Source organism: Salmo salar, chromosome 01, assembly GCF_965601325.2.
Source record: "Salmo salar chromosome 01, fSalSal1, whole genome shotgun sequence".
Taxonomy (NCBI): domain Eukaryota; kingdom Metazoa; phylum Chordata; class Actinopteri; order Salmoniformes; family Salmonidae; genus Salmo; species Salmo salar.
The window spans coordinates 180,655,539-180,677,500 of record NC_138291.1 but is presented as its reverse complement, the minus strand read 5'-3'; the positions used below and the strand labels follow the sequence as shown (position 1 = coordinate 180,677,500).

The following is a 21,962-nucleotide window of genomic DNA, read 5'->3' as shown; positions in this document are numbered from 1 at the left end:
TTGTACCAGACAAGGTCCCAGATGGACAGGGTTTGAGTTGTGATTTCATTGTACCAGACAAGGTCCCAGATGGACAGGGTTTGAGTTGTGATTCCATTGTACCAGACAAGGTCCCAGATGGACAGGGTTTGAGTTGTGATTCCATTGAACCAGACAAGGTCCCAGATGGACAGGGTTTGAGTTGTGATTTCATTGAACCAGACAAGGTCCCAGATGGACAGGGTTTGAGTTGTGATTCCATTGTACCAGACAAGGTCCCAGATGGACAGGGTTTGAGTTGTGATTCCATTGTACCAGACAAGGTCCCAGATGGACAGGGTTTGAGTTGTGATTCCATTGAACCAGACAAGGTCCATCAAGGCACAAATAAATCATTTAAAATTATTATGAAAAAGTTATTGAACCCAGTTTTGTTAAAGGGATACGTGGGGTATTGGCCATGAGGCCGTTTATCTACTTCCCCAGAGTCAGATGTTTCTGTGTCCAGTATAAAGGAAGTTGGAGGTAGTTTCGGGAGCCAATGCTAACTAGCGTTAGCACAGTGACTGGAAGTCTATGGGTATCTGCTAGCATGCTAGTTGATGAAGGGCCTAATTGCCAAAATCCTACAGTATCCCTTTAAATGCTAGACTTTGATCAAAGAACTCGTAATATTAAATAACAGATGTGATTCCAGACCATAATATTTCATAAAGGTGTTAATAAGCACAGCATGTAGGTTCAAAGGAATTCTCACATCTATGCTGTTTGTTTGAGGTGTTTTTCAAAGGTGTTTATAAATGTTTAATTATGTTGTTTTGCATTTTGGGTTTGTGGTGTTGCTTTTTTGAACTATGAATATTTATAACCAGAAGGAAGGGGTTTATTTTACCTCGCCTAAACAGTGTAATTTGGGATGCAGTGTAATGTTTAAGACAGAGCACCACCTCAAGTACTGTTACCTCAAGTAATTCTACCAGAATGTAGCCTAGAAATAGCAAGCATGTAGCCTGCTGTCCCAACTAGAATGTAGATGCATTAAGTCAGCATGTAGCCTGCTGTCCCAACTAGAATGTAGATGCATTAAGTCAGCATGTAGCCTGCTGTCCCAACTAGAATGTAGATGCATTAAGTCAGTATGTAGCCTGCTGTCCCAACTAGAATGTAGATGCATTAAGTCAGCATGTAGCCTGCTGTCCCAACTAGAATGTAGATGCATTAAGTCAGCATGTAGCCTGCTGTCCCAACTAGAATGTAGATGCATTAAGTCAGTATGTAGCCTGCTGTCCCAACTAGAATGTAGATGCATTAAGTCAGCATGTAGCCTGCTGTCCCAACTAGAATGTAGATGCATTAAAATACTCAGCTTTAAGTCAGTTTGGAGTATGCAATGCTATAACCTGGCTTTACCCTTTAATGATTCAAACTCAGCTACTGTACCAATATGTTATCATTCATAATGTAGGAAAGAACGGTGGTAATCTTTCATAATGTAGAAACGAACGCTGGTGATCCTTGTGTTACTACAGTAGAGCCTGGCTGTGTGTTACTACAGTAGAGCCTGGCTGTGTGTTACTACGGTAGAGCCTGGCTGTGTGTTACTACGGTAGAGCCTGGCTGTGTGTTACTACAGTAGAGCCTGGCTGTGTGTTACTACAGTAGAGCCTGGCTGTGTGTTACTACAGTAGAGCCTGGCTGTGTGTTACTACAGTAGAGCCTGGCTGTGTGTTACTACAGTAGAGCCTGGCTGTGTGTTACTACAGTAGAGCCTGGCTGTGTGTTACTACAGTAGAGCCTGGCTGTGTGTTACTACAGTAGAGCCTGGCTGTGTGTTACTACAGTAGAGCCTGGCTGTGTGTTACTACAGTAGAGGTGTGTTACTACAGTAGAGGTGTGTTACTACAGTAGAGGTGTGTTACTACAGTAGAGCCTGGCTGTGTGTTACTACAGTAGAGGTGTGTTACTACAGTAGAGCCTGGCTGTGTGTTACTACGGTAGAGTCTGGTGTCAACCTCACAGTGACCTGGGTTGTGTCTGAAAGCAGACCGTTCAAAACGGGTTCAGTAGGCTATATGGATTCCCAGGCTTTGTCCCCTCTGTGGAGACAGATGTAGGAGGAGTAGGAGGGGCAGGTCAGCCTGCCACAGCGGTCGGTCACGCTACAGTGCCTGGGCATCGTCACGCTACATGGAACAGGTTCTCAGCCGTAGCCAAGGGCTGCTCACTTCCTCATGTTTGACGCAGCTCAGTTACTGACAGGCTTTCTTCTGTGGCTGTCGTTTAGTATGCAGCTCCTCTTCTGTCTACCCTATTTAATCCTCGTCTTCTATCTCTCTCGTCTCTGTCTGTCTTTCTCTCCCCTCCTCCCTCTCTCTCTCTCTCTCTCTCTCTGCATATCTCTCTCTTCTCTACTCGCTCAACCTCCCTTTCTCTCTCTCTCTGTCGTCTTTCTCTTTCTCCCTTCCTCCCTTTCTCTCTGCCTCTCTCTCTCTCCTCTCTTTCTCTCGCTCTCTCTACCTCCCTCTCTCCCTCTCTCTGTTCCACCTGTCCTCCCTCTGTCTTTCCCTCTCTTAGTCTCTGTTTCCCCTGTCCTCTCTCTACCTCCCTCTCTTAGTCTCTCTGTTTCCCCCTGTCCTCCCTCTGTCTTTCCCTCTCTTAGTCTCTCTGTTTCCCCCTGTCCTCCCTCTGTCTTTCCCTCTCTTAGTCTCTCTGTTCCCCCTGTCCTCCCTCTGTCTTTCCCTCTCTTAGTCTCTCTGTTCCCCCTGTCCTCCCTCTGTCTTTCCCTCTCTTAGTCTCTGTTCCCCCTGTTGTCCCTCTGCCTTTCCCTCTCTCCGTTTCTCTGTTCCCCCTGTCCTCTCTCTACCTCCCTCTCTTAGTCTCTCTGTTTCCCCCTGTCCTCCCTCTGTCTTTCCCTCTCTTAGTCTCTCTGTTTCCCCCTGTCCTCCCTCTGTCTTTCCCTCTCTTAGTCTCTCTGTTCCCCCTGTCCTCCCTCTGTCTTTCCCTCTCTTAGTCTCTCTGTTTCCCCCTGTCCTCCCTCTGTCTTTCCCTCTCTTAGTCTCTGTTTCCCCTGTCCTCCCTCTGTCTTTCCCTCTCTTAGTCTCTGTTTCCCCTGTCCTCCCTCTGTCTTCACCTCTCTTAGTCTCTCTGTTCCCCCTGTTATCCCTCTGCCTTTCCCTCTCTCAGTGTCTCTGTTTCCCCTGTCCTCCCTCTGTCTTCACCTCTCTTAGTCTCTCTGTTCCCCCTGTTATCCCTCTGCCTTTCCCTCTCTCAGTGTCTCTGTATCCTCCCTCTTTGTTATATCTGTCAGTTACCACACCCCAGCTCCTTTGTTTCATCTGTAATATTTCACCAACAATCTGTCAGAAGAAGACGACCAGGGGGAGAGTTTGGGAGAGGCACCGCGGTCTTTGTTGAAACTCTCATAAAATAATACATGACACAAAAGTCTTATTTCAAGGCGTTTTTCAAATGACATGAAAAAATAAGAATTTCCAAAACTTCAGCCGAATAGCTGTTAGGCTTTTATCATGCAGCAACATTAACTGTTGTTTTATCATGCAGCAACATGAACTGCTGTTTTATCATGCAGCATCATGAACCGCTGTTTGATCATGCAGCAACATGAACCGGTGTTTATCATGCAGCAACATGAACCGGTGTTTATCCTGCAGCAACATGAACCGGTGTTATCATGCAGTAACATGAACTGCTCTTTTATCCTGCAGCAACATGAACCGGTGTTTTATCCTGCAGCAACATGAACTGCTGTTTGATCATGCAGCAACATGAACTGGTGTTTATCATGCAGCAACATGAACCGGTGTTTATCATGCAGCAACATGAACCGGTGTTTATCATGCAGCAACATGAACCGGTGTTTGATCATGCAGCAACATGAACTGGTGTTTATCATGCAGCAACATGAACTGCTGTTTGATCATGCAGCAACATGAACCGCTGTTTTATCCTGCAGCAACATGAACCGCTGTTTGATCATGCAGCAACATGAACTGCTATTTTATCATGCAGCAACATGAACCGCTGTTTGATCATGCAGCAACATGAACTGCTGTTTGATCCTGCAGCAACATGAACTGGTGTTAGGCTTTGATCATGCAGCAACATGAACTGCTGTTTTATCATGCAGCAACATGAACTGCTGTTAGGCTTTTATCATGCAGCAACATGAACTGCTGTTTTATCATGCAGCAACATGAACTGCTGTTTGATCATGCAGCAACATGAACCGGTGTTAGGCTTTGATCATGCAGCAACATGAACTGCTGTTTTATCATGCAGCAACATGAACTGCTGTTAGGCTTTTATCATGCAGCAACATGAACTGCTGTTTTATCATGCAGCAACATGAACTGCTGTTTTATCATGCAGCAACATGAACTGCTGTTTGATCATGCAGCAACATGAACTGCTGTTTTATCCTGCAGCAACATGAACTGCTGTTTTATCATGCAGCAACATGAACTGCTGTTTTATCATGCAGCAACATGAACTGCTGTTTATCATGCAGCAACATGAACCGGTGTTTATCATGCAGCAACATGAACCGGTGTTTGATCATGCAGCAACATGAACTGCTGTTTTATCATGCAGCAACATGAACTGCTGTTTGATCATGCAGCAACATGAACCGGTGTTAGGCTTTGATCATGCTAAGTGATAAACTATTCCTCCTCACAGCCAGTGCATATAGATCTACCATTGTTGCATCCTTAACTGCACCCTTGTTCACTATGGGCCCTCGTTAAAGAAAAGTAGTCCTCTTCATAGGGAATAGGGTGGAAGTAGGGCACTATATAGGGAATAGGGTGGAAGTAGGGCACTATATAGGGAATATGGTGGAAGTAGTCCTCTATATAGGGAATAGGGTGGAAGTAGGGCACTATATAGGGAATAGGGTGGAAGTAGGGAACTATATAGGGAATAGGGTGGAAGTAGGGCACTATATAGGGAATAGGGTGGAAGTAGGGAACTCCATAGGGAATAGGGTGGAAGTCGTTCTCTACATAGGGAATAGGGTGGAAGTAGGGCACTATATAGGGAATAGGGTGGAAGTAGTGCTCTACATAGGGAATAGGGTGGAAGTAGTGCTCTACATAGGGAATAGGGTGGAGGTTGTGCTCTACATAGGGAATAGGGTGGAGGTAGTGCTCTACATAGGGAATAGGGTGGAAGTAGTGCTCTACATAGGGAATAGGGTGGAGGTTGTGCTCTACATAGGGAATAGGGTGGAGGTAGTGCTCTACATAGGGAATAGGGTGCCGTTTGGGAAATAGGCTGTGAATTCTGCAGGTAGTATTCACATTAGTATTTGAATCATTCAGCACCATGCAGAGAGGATAGCATCCCCTCATAATGAATCTGATTGGGTCTATAATATATATTGTCTGATAGGACCTGTGAATGCAGGTCAGACATACTAATGATGAACCTGAGGTTCAGTATTCACTAAGGGACAAAGGCAACACCATCTGAACAGTCTACTGTAGAAGAAGTAGTGTGTATCTGGCTACCCTTCAAGATGGTACGGGGGCTTGAGATGCTCTGAGACCCTGATAAAGGCATTTGGCAAATAAAACGTTGATTTTTGAAGCAAGCTAAGGGTCTGTAATTGTCCTACCAAGAGTTGTTGAATATCGTCTCATCTTCAGTCTTCTCCGATGTTCAAACACTTTGGTTTCAAAGCGACGTAACAACATTCCCTGAGAATGAACCATCTCCTTCTGTTTCTCTCCTCCCTCCAGGTGCACAGTCCTCATCATCGTCTCAGGTGTTCGTGGACTTCAGCTTCGTTCTGGAACCCCAGGACAACGGTGACATTACGGGGCGGTGTTCTCCAGCTGGACTGTGAGGCTCAGTCAGACCAGGGTATTCCAGTCATCGTTTGGAAGAAGGACGGGGTGTTGCTCAGCGCCGTGGTGGACGAGAGAAGACAGCAGCTCCCTAACGGTTCGCTAGTGGTCCAGAACGTGGTTCACTCACGACACCACCGACCTGACGAGGGGTCCTACCAGTGTCTGGCCAAGCTGGATGGGCTGGGAGCCATCGTCAGCAGAACGGGTCAAGTTACTGTTTCTGGTAAGAGCCCTTTACTGTTGTCCTTGTCTTTCCTGTACATGTACAGTGTCATTTCCTCTTACCAGTACTGAGTTTGCAGATGGCACCATCTACTAGGACTTAGTATTCTTGGCCCCCCGTTGGGAGGCTCTCCAACTCACTCCTAATCAGATGTGCTGCGCCAGGGTTTTTTTTTTTTTTTGCATTCTCCTTGGAAATGGGAGATTCCATAGTTAATATGAAGCTGTTGTGAGGATGTGTTATTAGTTTGGTCTTATTTCTAACGGCCCTCTAGGTTTCACCTCCTTTTGCTTTAGTACCAAGATCCAAACTCAGGGTTCCTTCTTGTCTCACTTTTATTTAACTAGGCAAGTCAGTTAAGAACAAATTCTTATTTACAATGGCCTCCTACCCCGGTCAATTGTGCGCCGCTCTAAGGGACTCCCAACCGTGGCCGGTTGTGAAACAGCCTGGAATCGAACCAGGGTCTGTAGTGGCGTCTCTTCCACTGAGATGCAGTGCCTTAGACCGCTACAACCAGATGAAAAAGTACATTTCTATACGATTACGATCATCTGAGTTAAATGTCTGCTTGATATTATTGGATATGAGTTACATGTGATCGAACATGGCTTTAGTATATCTCAGAGTCAGAGTAAGTCCAAGTTAACAACGCTGCGAGGTCAACGACCTGGAAGCAATACTGCTTGTCAAAGCCGTAAACATTTAAGGAAACACATTTTTAATTAGAAACTAGGGAGAATTGTAACGATACCATTCCCCCCAACCCAATGCCCAGAATGCCATTGCTTCTCAGAGGTATAAACATTTGAGCCAACAAGGTAAAAAAAAAATCTGTCGAAGTGACCTTGAGCGAAGGCACTTAAACCTAATTGCTAATTGCTACAGGGTCGCCACATATAATGGCTGGCCGTAATCTCAGAGGGTGTCTCAGGGAGAGTTGGGATATGAAAAAAAAAAAACATTTCCAATTAACACATGCATATTAATGGACACTTGTACATGTGTGGAATAGGACAAATATAAGCACCCAAGTAATTATTATTATTATTGTTATTATTATTATTATTATTATTATTATTATTATTATTGTTATTATTATTATTATTATTATTGTTATTATTATTATTATTATTATTGTTATTATTATTATTATTATTATTATTATTATTATTATTATTATTGTTATTATTATTATTATTATTATTGTTATTATTATTATTATTATTATTATTATTATTGTTATTATTATTATTATTATTATTATTATTATTGTTATTATTATTATTATTATTATTATTGTTATTATTATTATTATTATTATTATTGTTATTATTATTATTATTGTTATTATTATTATTATTATTATTGTTATTATTATTTAGCCATCACAAATACACTTTTGAGGAAAGAATTGAGAAAGGACAAGAAAGATGTATTTTATTATTATTTGTATAATAATAATAATTATTATTATTATTGTTATTACTGTTATTATTATTATATTATTGTTATTATAAATAGTATTGTTATTATTATTATTATTATAATTATTTTTTATTTGTGTTATTATAATTGTTGTTATTATTATTATTATAATTATACCTATTATTATTATTATAATTATAATTATTATTGTTATTATAATTTTTGTTATTATTATAATTATAGTTATTATTGTTATTATAATTATGAATATTTTTGTTATTATAATTATTGTTGTTATTATTATTGTTATTATACTTATTATTGTTATTATAATTATAATTATTGTTGTTATTATAATTATAATAATTATTCTTATTATTTTCTTCTGTTATTTTCTTTTGTTACTATTTTCTTTTTGATCAATTTGATAATTCTCTTCCTTTTCAACATCCTTTTCAACTGTACTGTTGGTTAAGCGCTCGTAAGTAACTATTTCACGGTAAAGTCTACACTTGTTGTATTTGGCCCATGTGACAAATACCATTTGATTTGACTGTATTTTATTTGACTGCCCTGAATGCCATTCATTCACTGACTGACTGAATGCAGTGAGTTGGACTCAGTGAGCGACAGCCGACCAGCTGAACAGCGTTGAGCTGCAGTGAGACGATGTTATCCAATAGGCTAAGGGGGAGCTAGATTATACACTGATACGCACACACACACACACTACACGCACGCACGCACGCACACACACACACACACACACACACACACACACACACACACACACACACACACACGTTATCCAGGCAGAGATGAGGTGGCTGTAGGTCTCTTCCTCCTCCTCCTCCTCCTCTCCTCCTCTCCTCCTCCTACCCTCCTCCTCTCCTCTCCTCCTCTCCTCCTCCTCTCCTCCTCTCCTCCTCCTCTCCTCCTCTCCTCCTCCTCTCCTCCTCCTCCTCCTCCTCTGCTCCTCTCCTCCTCCTCCTCCACTCCTCTCCTCCTCTCCTCTCCTCCTCCTCCTCTGCTCCTCTGCTCCTCTCCTCCTCCTCCTCCTCTCCTCCTCCTCTCGTCCTGCTCTCCTCCTCTCCTCCTCTCCTCCTCCTCTCCTCCTCCTCTCCTCCTCCTCTCGTCCTGCTCTCCTCCTCTCCTCCTCCTCTCCTCTCCTCCTCTCGTCCTGCTCTCCTCCTCCTCCTCTCCTCCTCCTCCTCCTCCTCCTCCTCTCCTCTTCTTATCCTCCTCCTCCTCCTCTTCTCCACCTCCACCTCTCTTCCTCCTCTCCTCTCCTCCTCCTCTCCTCTTCTTCTCTCCCTCCTCTCCTCCTCCATGGCGGGGGACATGGTTATCATGAATCAGAGAGAGGAGTTCTTGACCTGAGGCAGCAGGAGGCTGTTTGGAGGCGTTGGGCCGAGGCTAAGCTACTTAGTTAAGAGTCTAATGATGAACAGTGGAGGACAGCAGGGTAGAGCTCTGTTTAGTCTAAGATTCATCGCTAAGGAGAGGCTTTATGTCTAATCTGTTTAGTCTAAGAATCATCGCTAAGGAGAGGCTTTATGTCTAATCTGTTTAGTCTAAGAATCATCACTAAGGAGAGGCTTTATGTCTAATCTGTTTAGTCTAAGAATCATCGCTAAGGAGAGGCTTTATGTCTAATCTGTTTAGTCTAAGAATCATCGCTAAGGAGAGGCTTTATGTCTAATCTGTTTAGTCTAAGAATCATCGCTAAGGAGAGGCTTTATGTCTAATCTGTTTAGTCTAAGAATCATCACTAAGGAGAGGCTTTATGTCTAATCTGTTTAGTCTAAGAATCATCACTAAGGAGAGGCTTTATGTCTAATCTGTTTAGTCTAAGAATCATCGCTAAGGAGAGGCTTTATGTCTAATCTGTTTAGTCTAAGATTCATCACTAAGGAGAGGCTTTATGTCTAATCTGGAAGACAAATAATCATCACTAAAGAGAGACTTTATGTCTAAGATTCATCGCTAAGGAGAGGCTTTATGTCTAATCTGTTTAGTCTAAGATTCATCACTAAGGAGAGGCTGTATGTCTAATCTGTTTAGTCTAAGATTCATCGCTAAGGAGAGGCGTTATGTCTAATCTGGAAGACTAACATTCATCACTAAGGAGAGGCTAAGTGGAGCATGATGGTTCTATCGCTACTATTGTTTACTGTATTATAGGTCAGAGGTCAGAGATCCTCCACCAACCTGTATTATAGATCAGAGACCCTCCACCAACCTGTATTATAGGTCAGAGGTCAGAGACCCTCCACCAACCTGTATTATTGGTCAGAGACCCTCCACCATCCTGTATTATAGATCAGAGACCCTCCACCAACCTGTATTATAGGTCAGAGACCCTCCACCAACCTGTATTATTGGTCAGAGACCCTCCACCAACCTGTATTATAGATCAGAGACCCTCCACCAACCTGTATTATAGATCAGAGATCCTCCACCAACCTGTATTATAGGTCAGAGGTCAGAGATCCTCCACCAACCTGTATTATAGGTCAGAGACCCTCCACCAACCTGTATTATTGGTCAGAGACCCTCCACCATCCTGTATTATAGATCAGAGACCCTCCACCAACCTGTATTATAGATCAGAGATCCTCCACCAACCTGTATTATAGATCAGAGATCTTCCACCAACCTGTATTATAGGTCAGAGACCCTCCACCAACCTGTATTATAGATCAGAGACCCTCCACCAACCTGTATTATAGGTCAGAGACCCTCCATCAACCTGTATTATAGATCAGAGACCCTCCACCAACCTGTATTATTGGTCAGAGACCCTCCACCAACCTGTATTATAGGTCAGAGACCCTCCACCAACCTGTATTATAGGTCAGAGACCCTCCACCAACCTGTATTATAGGTCAGAGACCCTCCACCAACCTTTATTATAGGTCAGAGATCCTCCACCATCCTGTATTATAGGTCAGAGACCCTCCACCAACCTGTATTATAGGTCAGAGACCCTCCACCAACCTGTATTATAGATCAGAGATCCTCCACCAACCTGTATTATAGGTCAGAGACCCTCCACCAACCTGTATTATAGGTCAGAGGTCAGAGACCCTCCACCAACCTGTATTATAGATCAGAGATCCTCCACCAGTTAATCAGATGTGTCCAGTCTTTGTGTTGTTGTCTTGTTCAGTGCCTGATGCATATATAGAGAGATTTAATGTCTGAACATCAGAGGCATGCCACTGTAGTTCCCCTTGTGCTTCTGTAATGTGTTGTTACTAGTCAGGTCTGCTAGTCGGGTTGAGGAAAGGGCATTCTGTCCTGTGCTTATCTCCTCTCCTGCTTAGAAAGAATATAGTACAGTCACACATTACGTAGCCTCCTGTTCAGGACCCCGAAACAACACACTACTGTCTCAGTTCATTTCCTCTCAGCCCATTTACATTTATCAAACATATTAGGGCTGAACAGTGTGCTGTTGGAACAATCTGTAAAAGCCCCTGCTGTTGTCGAACCGTTAGAAGCATAAGGAGATATAAGTAAGTCAGAATTGCATTCTGCTAACTCTGCGGGATGCTAACATCTAGCTGGCGCGTCACACATAGGTCTGCTCCTCCTCTCTAGATGTGTTAGCTCTGTATCTGGAGATACATCTCCTCTTCCTCCTCTACTACCTCCTCCACCTCCTCCTACCTCCTCCTCCTCCTCTACCTCCTCCTCTTCCTCCTCTACCTCCTCCTCCTCGTCCTCCTCTACCTCCTCTACTACCTCCTCCTCCTCTACCGCCTCCACACGCCTCCTCCCTCCCTACCTCCTCCTCTACCTCCTCCACTACCTCCTCCTCCTCTACCTCCTCCTCTTCCTCCTCCTCTCCCTCCTGCTTTCATCTACATCCTCCTCTACCTCCTCCTCCTCTTCCTCCTCCTCTCTTCCTCCTCCTCTACCTCCTCCTCCTCCTCTACCTCCTCTACTACCTCCTCCTCTACCTCCTCCTCCTCCTTACCTCCTCCTCTACCTCCTCCTCCTCCTTCCTCTACCTCCTCCACCTCCTCCTCCTCCCTCTACCTCCACCACCTCCTCCTCCTCCTCCTCCTCCTCCTCCTCCTCCTCCTCTACCTCCTCCTCCTCCTCCTCCTCCTCCTCCTCTACCTCCTCTCCTCCTCCTCTACCTCCTCACTACCTCCTCCTCCTCTCCCTCCTCCTCCTTACCTCCTCCACCTCACTACCTCCTCCTCCTCCACTACCTCCTCCTCCTCCTCTACCTCCTCCTCCTCTCCCTCCTCTTCCTCCTCTTCCTCTCCCTCCTCCTCCTCTACCTCCTCCTCCTCCTCCTCCTCTACTACCTCCTCCTCCTCTACCTCCTCCTCCTCCTCTAACTCCTCCTCCTCCTCCTCCTCCTCTACCTCCTCTTCCTCCTCTACCTCCTCTACCTCCTCCTCCTCTCCCTCCTCCTCCTCTACTCCTCCTCCTCCTCCTCTCCCTCCTCCTCCTCTACCTCCTCCTCCTCCTCCTCCTCTACCTCCTCCTCCTCCTCCTCCTCCTCCTCTACCTCCTCCTCCTCCTCCTCTACCTCCTCTACTACCTCCTCCTCCTCTCCCTCCTCCTCCTCTACCTCCTCCTCCTCCACTACCTCCTCCTCCTCCACTACCTCCTCCTCCTCCTCTACCTCCTCCTCCTCTCCCTCCTCTTCCTCCTCTTCCTCTCCCTCCTCCTCCTCTACCTCCTCCTCCTCCTCCTCCTCTACTACCTCCTCCTCCTCTACCTCCTCCTCCTCCTCTAACTCCTCCTCCTCCTCCTCCTCTCCCTCCTCCTCCTCCTCTACCTCCTCTACTACCTTCTCCTCTACCTCCTCCTCCTCCTTTACCTCCTCCTCTACCTCCTCCTCCTCCTCCTCCTCATCTACCTCCTCCACCTCCTCCTCCTCCTCCCTCCTCCTCCTCCTCCTCCTCTACCTCCTCCTCCTCCTCCTCCTCTCCCTCCTGCTTTTCATCTACATCCTCCTCTACCTCCTCCTCCTCTTCCTCCTCCTCCTCTTCCTCCTCCTCTACCTCCTCCTCCTCTACCTCCTCTACTACTTCCTCCTCCTCTCCCTCCTCCTCCTCTACCTCCTCCTCCTCCACTACCTCCTCCTCCTCCTCTACCTCCTCCTCCTCTCCCTCCTCTTCCTCTACCTCCTCTTCCTCTCCCTCCTCCTCCTCTACCTCCTCCTCCTCCTCCTCCTCCTCCTCCTCCTCCTCTCCCTCCTCTTCCTCTACCTCCTCTTCCTCTCCCTCCTCCTCCTCTACTACCTCCTCCTCCTCCTCCTCCTCTACTACCTCCTCCTCCTCTACCTCCTCCTCCCTAGATGTGTTAGCTCTGTATCTGCAGAAGGCTGCAGGCTGTGAACACTCCTTCCTCTACCTCCTCCTCTACCTCCTCCTCCTCCTCTAACTCCTCTACCTCCTCTACTACCTCCTCCTCTACCTCCTCCTCCTCCTCTCCCTCCTCCTCCTCTCCCTCCTCCTCCTCTACCTCCTCCTCTCCCTCCTCCTCCTCTCCCTCCTCCTCCTCTACCTCCTCCTCTTCCTTTAAATCCTCCCTCTCCTCTCTATCTCTTCTTCCTCCGCTACCTTCTCATCTACTACCTCCTCCTGTACCTCCCCCTCATCCCCCTCTTCCGATACTGCCTCCCTCTCTACCTCCTCCTCTTTTACCTCATCCTTCTATTCCTCTACCTCCTCCATCCTCCTCCACATCATCCTCCTCCTACTCTCTTACCTCCTCCTCCTCCTTTACCTCCTCCCTCTTTTTTACTTCCTCTTCATCTTCTACACCTCCTCTTCAACTTACTCCTCCTCCTCTATCTGCTCCTCCTCCTCCACCTCCTCCTCTACCTTCTCCCCGTCTTCTTTGTCCTCCTCTACCGCCTCCTCCTCCTCTACCTCCTCCTCTACCTCCTCCTCTACCTCCTTCCTCTACCTCCTCCTCTACCTCCCTCCTTCTACATCCTCCTCCTTAACCTCATCTACGTCCTCCTGCTTTAAATCCTCCTTCTCCTCTCTACCTCCTCTTCCTCTTCTTCCCCTTCTTCCTCCTCCTCCTCTACCTCGTCCTCTTCCTCCTCTACCTCCTCCTCTACCTCATCCTACTCTTCTACCTCCCTCCTTCTTCCTCCTCCTCCTCTACCTCTTCCTCCTCTACCTCGTCCTCTTCCTCCTCTACCTCCTCCTCTACCTCATCCTACTCTTCTACCTCCCTCCTTCTTCCTCCTCCTCCTCTACCTCTTCCTCCTCTACCTCCTCCTCTAACTCTCTACCTCTTCCTCCTCTAACTCTTCCTCATCCCCTTCTACCGCCCCCTCTTCCTCCTCTACCTCTTCCTCTTCCTCCTCTACCTCTTCCGCTTCCTCCTCTACCTCTTCCTCTTCCTCCTCTACCTCTTCCTCTTCCTCCTCTACCTCTTCCTCTTCCTCCTCTACCTCCTCCTCTTCCTCCTCCTCTAACTCCTCTACCTCTTCCTCATCCTCCTCTACCTCCTCCTCATCCTCCTCTACCTCCTCCTCATCCTCCTCTACCTCCTCCTCATCCTCCTCTACCTCCTCCTCTGCCTCCTCTACCTCTTCCTCATCCTCCTCTACCTCGTCCTCCTCCTCCTCGTCCTCCTCCTCTACCTCCTCCTCATCCTCCTCTACCTCCCCCTCTTCCTCCTCTACCTCTTCCTCCTCTACCTCTTCCTCCTCCTCCTCTACCTCGTCCTCCTCCTCCTCTACCTCCTCCTCATCCTCCTCTACCTCCTCCACAGCTGTTTGGATAAACTTCAGGCAGGTATTCAATGTAACTCTGTATAACGGACTCTGTCGAGCAAGACAGACACACAGACAGACACACAGACAGACACACAGACAGACAGACACACAGGCGCACAGACAAAGATAATTTTGAGAGTGCTTTAGAGACTGACCCACAGAGAGCACTCCAGTGGGTCAGACCAGACAGACCAGTCGGAGAGATAAGTAGCTCTTGACCAGGTCAGCCCAAAGACATGACATGGTTAGACTGCACTCATCCTTACCAGAGACAGTTTGGCTTGACGCGGTGAAATAGGCACCCCATGGTAAAACCCATCCATGACACACGATTTAATACAGGATGTCTTCTGACAGTTGAGAGATATCTTTAAATGACATTTCATTTCCTTTACCGTTAGGACATACTGCCCTCCTGTTGTAACCATAGAAACCGCCACTAGCCTGTGCAGGCTAACGATGGAGAATCAACTGAAAAGTGACACCGGTGTCTTTTAAAAGTGATGCCAGTTGGCAGCTGTCGTCAGCCATGTTGTTAAAGGGGATGATCCGGAGCGTTTGCGTTATCCAGCCAAACCCTTAGGTTGTGCCAGTCAGACTAACAGCCGTCATGGTGTACGACATCATGACCATGCACTCTTTCATCCAGTATGGTGCAGAAAGGGATCACTGTCTAGGATCCATAGTCTGTCTGTCTGTCTGTCTGTCTGTCTGTCTGTCTGTCTGTCTGTCTGTCTGTCTGTCTGTCTGTCTGTCTGTCTGTCTGTGTGATTGTCTGGCTTGCTGGCTGTCTGATTGGCTGTCTGTGTGATTGTCTGGCTGGCTGTCTGTCTGTCTGTCTGTCTGTCAAATACCTGTCTGTCTGTCTGTCTGTCTGTCTGTCTGTCTGTCTGTCTGTCTGTCTGTCTGTCTGTCTGTCTGTCTGTCTGTCTGTCTGTCTGTCTGTCTGTCTGTCTAACACGTCTGTCTGTCTGTCTGTCTGTCTGTCTGTCTGTCTGTCTGTCTGTCTGTCTGTCTGTCTGTCTGTCTATCTAACACGTTTCTGTCTGTCTGTCTGTCTGTCTGTCTGTCTGTCTGTCTGTCTAACACGTTTCTGTCTGTCTGTCTGTCTGTCTGTCTGTCTGTCTGTCTGTCTGTCTGTCTGTCTGTCTGTCTGTCTGTCTAACACGTTTCTGTCTGTCTGTCTGTCTGTCTGTCTGTCTGTCTGTCTGTCTGTCTGTCTGTCTGTCTGTCTGTCTGTCTGTCTGTCTGTCTAACACGTTTCTGTCTGTCTGTCTGTCTGTCTGTCTGTCTGTCTGGCTCTCTGTCTGTCTGTCTGTCTAACAAGAGCATATCTATAATCATACTTTCCAAGATGGCGTAGCAGTCAGACTTCCTTTGTCCTCATCTTGTCCCGTGTATATATATATATTTACTTCTTTTCTTCGCATATTTTTTTTTATATATATATATATATATTTTTTTTTTCTTCTAAAAACTCAACTTCAAAACACTCTCCTGCAACCCACCTCACCAATTTAAAAAAATATATATTATTCACCTCAAATCCACAACAGAAGTTAGCCAGAAGTTAGCCAGTTCACCGGCTAACGTTAGTATTCAGATAACCACGGTTGGTGGTCATCAGTTATCCCTTAGCTCGAAAAGCTATCGCCAGTTTTGTACAACGCGACTCAGACCAGAGCATACCGGACCTATTTTCTCTCCATATCCCCGGATTTCTACCACAAGCTCCGGACATTTACACCTGGATCTTGCAATTGGCTAGCTGCTATCCGAGTGACTATTGGCTAACGTTGGTCCCGGAGCAAACTCCAATTATTCCGGAGCTAGCCAGCTGAAGAGTTCCATCAGCCACTCCTGGGCTACAATCACCTATCCGGACCCGTTTTACTGCCGATGCGGAGCCCCCCGGGCCTTCACGACTGGACTACCGACATTATCTGCCCGAGGGAGTTATCCAACTGACCCCTCTGTCGCGACGTAACCTGTACGCCCATCTGCTAACTGCGGCCTGCTAATCGTTAGCTGTTTTGAGCATATCGGCTGCTATCTGAATAGGTCTATCGGACAATTTTGTTGGGCCACTATAACTATAACTATTTTGTCAATTGGATTGGTACCCCCTACCACACGGAACACCACTAATCTACAGACGGAAACGCACGAGGTGGCTAACAACAGACCTCCCTCCATCTTCTACCAGCTTGCTACCTATGGCTCGGCTAGCTATCTAATTCTCACTGGACCCTTTGATCACTCGGCTAAGCATGCCTCTCCTTAATGTCAATATGATTTGTCCATTGCTGTTCTGGTTAGTGTTTATTGGCTTATTTCACTGCAGGGCATCTAGCCCTGCTCATTATACCTTATCCAACCTTTCAGTTCCAACACCCACACATGCGATGACATCACCTGGTTTCAATTATGTTTCTAGAGACAATATCTCTCTCATCATCACTCAATGTCTAGGTTTACCTCCACTGTATTCACATCCTACCATACCTTTGTCTGTACATTATACCTTGAAGCTATTTCATCGCCCCCGGAAACCTGCTCCTTTTACTCTCTGTTCCGGACGTCCTAGACGACAAATTCTCATAGCTTTTAGCCGTACCCTTACCCTACTCCTCCTCTGTTCCTCTGGCGATGTAGAGGTGAATCCAGGCCCTGCAGTGCCTTGCTCCACTCCTATTCACCAGGCGCTCTCTTTTGATGACTTCTGTAACCGTAATAGCCTTGGTTTCATGCATGTTAACATTAGAAGCCTCCTCCCTACGTTTGTTTCATTCACTGCTTTAGCACACTCCGCCAACCCGGATGTCTTAGCCATGTCTGAATCCTGGCTTAGGAAGACCGCCAAAAACTCGGACATTTCCATCCCTAACTACAACATTTTCAGACAAGATAGAACGGCCAAAGGAGGTGGTGTTGCAATCTACTGCAGAGATAACCTGCAGAGTTCTGTCCTACTATCCAAGTCTGTACCCAAACAATTGGAACTTCTACTTTTAAAAATCCACCTCTCTAAAAACAAGTCTCTGACCGTTGCCGCTTGCTATAGACCACCCTCTGCCCCCAGGTGTGCTCTGGACATCATATGTGAACTGATTGCCCCCCATCTATCTTCAGAGCTCGTGCTGCTAGGTGACCTAAACTGGGACATGCTTAACACGCCAGCCATCCTACAATCTAAGCTTGATGCCCTCAATTTCACACAAATTATCAATGAAGCTACCAGGTACAACCCCAAAGCCGTAAACACAGGCACCCTCATAGATATCATCCTAACCAACTTGCCCTCTAAATACACCTCTGCTGTTTTCAAGCAAGATCTCAGCGATCACTGCCTCATTGCCTTCATCCGCAATGGGTCAGCGGTCAAACGACCTCCACTCATCACTGTCAAACGCTCCCTGAAACACTTCAGCGAGCAGGCCTTTCTAATCGACCTGGCCCGGGTATCCTGGAAGGATATTGACCTCATCCCGTCAGTAGAGGATGCCTGGTTATTCTTTAAAAGTGCCTTCCTCAGCATCTTAAATAAGCATGCCTCATTCAAGAAATTTAGAACCAGGAACAGATATAGCCCTTGGTTCTCTCCAGACCTGACTGCCCTTAACCAACACAAAAACATCCTGTGGCATTCTGCATTAGCATCGAACAGCCCCCGTGATATGCAACTTTTCAGGGAAGTTAGAAACCAATATACACAGGCAGTTAGAAAAGCTAAGGCTAGCTTTTTCAAGCATAAATTTGCTTCCTGCAACACAAACTCAAAAATGTTCTGGGTCACTGTAAAGTCCGTGGAGAATAAGAGCACCTCCTCCCAACTGCCCACTGCTCTGAGGATAGGAAACTCTATCACTACCGATAAATCCACTATAATTGAGAATTTCAATAAGCATTTTTCTACAGCTGGCCATGCTTTCCACCTGGCTACCCCTACCCCGGTCAACAGCACTGCACCCCCCTACAGCAACTCGCCCAAGCCTTCCCCATTTCTCCTTCTCCCAAATCCAGTCAGCTGATGTTCTGAAAGAGCTGCAAAATCTGGACCCTACAAATCAGCTGTGCTAGACAATCTGGATCCTTTCTTTCTAAAATGATCTGCTGAAATTGTGCAACCCCTATTACTAGCCTGTTCAACCTATCTTTCGTGTCGTCTGAGATTCCCAAAGATTGGAAAGCAGCTGCGGCCATCCCCCTGTTTAAAGGGGGGACACTCTTGACCCAAACTGCTACAGACCTATATCTATCCTACCCTGCCTTTCTAAGGTCTTCGAAAGCCAAGTTATCAAACACACTACCGACCATTTTGAATCCCACCGTACCTTCTCCGCTATGCAGCCTTCCCTGTAGCTCAGTTGGTAGAGCATGGTGTTTGCAACGCCAGGGTTGTGGGTTCGATTCCCACGGGGGGCCAGCACAGGGAATTTTTTTTTTTTTTTTAATTATGAAATTGTATGAAATGTATGCATTCACTACTATAAGTTGCTCTGGATAAGAGCGTCTGCTAAATGACTAAAATGCACAAAAAAAAAAAATGCAATCTGGTTTCAGAGCTGGTCATGGGTGCACCTCAGCTACGCTCAATGTCCTAAACAATATCTTAACTGCCATCGATAAGAAACAATACTGTGCAGCTGTATTCATAGACCTGGCCAAGGATTTTGACTCCGTGAATCACCACATCCTCATCGGCAGACTCAAAAGCCTTGGTTTCTCAAATGATTGCCTCACCTGGTTCACCAACTACTTCTCTGATAGAGTTCAGTGCGTCAAATTGGAGGGCCTGTTGTCCGGACATCTAGCAGTATCTATGGGTGTGCCACAGGGTTCAATTCTTGGGCCGACTCTCTTCTCTGTATACATCAATGATGTCGCTTTTGCTGCTGGTGATTCTCTGATCCACCTCTATGCAGACGGCACCATTCTGTATACTTCTGGTCCTTCTTTTGACACTGTGTTAACAACCCTCCAGATGAGTTTCAATGCCATACAACTCTCCTTCCGTGGCCTCCAACTGCTCTTAAATACAAGTAAAACTAAATGCATGCTCTTCAACCAATCGCTGCCTGCACCTGCCCGCCCGTCCAGTTTCACTACTCTTGATGGTTCTGACTTAGAATATGTGGACAACTACAAATACCTACTCAATAAATTGGATGCAGTCTATCACAGTGCCATCCGTTTTGTCACCAAAGCCCCATATACTACCCACCACTGCGACCTTTACGCTCTCGTTGGCTGGCCCTCACTTCATACTCGTCACCAAACCCACTGGCTCCAGGTCATCTACAAGACCCTGCTAGGTAAAGTCCCCCCTTATCTCAGCTCGCTGGTCACCATAGCAGCACCCACCCGTAGCACGCTCTCCAGCAGGTATATCTCTCTGGTCACCCCCAAAGCCAATTCCTCCTTTGGCCGCCTCTCCTTCCAGTTCTCTGCTGCCAATGACTGGAACGAACTACAAAAATCTCTGAAACTGGAAACACTTATCTCCCTCTCTAGCTTTAAGCACCAGCTGTCAGAGCAGCTCACAGATTACTGCACCTGTACATAGCCCATCTATAATTTAGCCCAAACTACTACCTCTTCCCCAACTGTATTTATTGATTTATTTATTTTGCTCCTTTGCACCCCATTATTTCTATTTCTACTTTGCACTTTCTTCCACTACAAATCTACCATTCCAGTGCTTAATTGCTATATTATATTTACTTCGCTACCGTGGCCTTTTTATTGCCTTTACCTCCCTTATCTCACCTGATTTTGGCCAGGTCGCAGTTGTAAATGAGAACTTGTTCTCAACTTGCCTGCCTGGTTAAATAAAGGTGAAAAAAATTAATAAAGAAAATAACATTCAAGAAAAAATTCATCCTCACAACTCAAATAGTTGTGAAGGCCTCATTGCATGTTTAATTTAACCCAATATGGTTCAGACATTCAGAGAGTTTTGCTGTCTGGCTGGCTGGCTGGCTGGTTTGGATGTGACAAATGTAAATGTTTCTTAACATAAAATGTTTTCCTTGTTTTAAACGATAAGAAAAAAAATCCTAAAATGAATTGAATTCACAATGCTGTTATGGTCGTACGGACAGCAACGCAGTTCAATCATCTATCACAGTCATAGATATCAGACGGAGATCACCTTACTGCTGTCTCCCAGCCACTCAGCAACCATGGTGCTTAATGCCGTTTTTGGGGTTCTCTGCTGAGTTCCTCTCCTCCATGTTCTCAGTGGTCAGTACATGGGAATTCATGTCCCACTTCTCCTCAATGTGACCGCTCGTGATGCAGTGATGTTCGGACAGCGTGTTTATAGACGTCCAACGATCTGTTGTTTAACGCCACGTATGGGATGTTCGAGAGCTCGCGCTTTTCTACGTACAGAGCAATCACCAGTTTCTCCATCGGGGGACGTCCCGGGTTTTTCAACATGGCGTCTTGTAGTCTGGTTCTAGATATGCCATGAGGGTATTGAAGCTGTGATTTCTGTGATCAGAGCAGTGATTTCTGTGATCAGAGTGGTGATTTCTGTGATCAGAGCAGTGATTTCTGTGATCAGAGTGGTGATCAGAGCAGTGATTTCTGCGATCAGAGTGGTGATTTCTGTGATCAGGGCGGTGATTTCTGTGATCAGCGCTGTGATTTCTATGATCAGAGAGGTGATTTCCGTGATCAGCGCAGTGATTTCTGTGATCAGCGCTGTGATTTCTGTGATCAGAGTGGTGATTTCTGTGATCAGGGCGGTGATTTCTGTGATCAGAGCAGTGATTTCTGTGATCAGAGTGGTGATTTATGTGATCAGAGCGGTGATTTCTGTGATCAGAGTGGTGATTTATGTGATCAGAGTGGTGATTTATGTGATCAGAGTGGTGATTTCTGTGATCAGCGCAGTGATTTCTGTGATCAGCGCTGTGATTTCTATGATCAGAGCGGTGATTTCTATGATCAGAGCGGTGATTTCTATGATCAGAGAGGTGATTTCTGTGATCAGCGCGGAGATTTCCGTGATCAGCGCGGAGATTTCTGTGATCAGCGCGGTGATTTTTTTCACTCTGTTCTTTTTTCTCACTTGTTTGGTGTGACGTCGTTTGTTTTGGGAGCCGGTGCTGCTGCCAGCAGTGGGTCTCACATTGACTTCCTTTTTATTTGATAAAGTATTGCACCTGTACTGCCAACTGTAGATCAATTCCACCTAGTTTGTGTTTCACCACCTTGCAGCATTTAACTTGTCAAAGTATTGCCACACAGAAAACAATAAGCTAAGTTTAAATAAAGAAGTTAGGTCCAACCTGTTACGGCTGGAGGTTCTGCTAGCGGAACGTTTCCACAACATCCGGTGAAATGGCAGAGCGCCAAATAAATAAAAAAAATGATTAGAAATATTTAACTTTCATACATTCACAAGTGCAATACACCAAATTAAAGCTTAACTTCTTGTTAATCTAGCCACCATGTCAGATTTCAAAAAGGCTTTACGGCGAAAGCAAACCATGCTATTATCTGAGGACAGCACCCCATCAAACAAACACATGACAATCATATTTCAACCCGCCAGGCGCGACACAAAACTCAGAAATAACGATATAATTCATGCCTTACGTTTGAAGAACTTCTTCTGTTGGCACTACAATATGTCCCATAAACATCACAAATGGTCCTTTTGTTCGATTAATTCCGTCGT

General features: G+C 45.9%; 1 protein-coding gene across 2 annotated transcripts in view; it reads left to right on the top strand.

Annotated features, from left to right (window-relative positions):
* Positions 1–21,962, top strand: part of LOC106591943 (netrin receptor DCC) — a 586,418-nt gene that overhangs the window by 189,628 nt on the left and 374,828 nt on the right. For both annotated transcript variants that reach the window (XM_082956999.1, XM_082956994.1), the window contains exon 2: positions 5,742–6,075. In XM_082956999.1, coding sequence (XP_082813125.1) covers positions 5,742–6,075 — 334 coding nt within the window. The remainder of the gene's footprint in view (positions 1–5,741; positions 6,076–21,962) is intronic.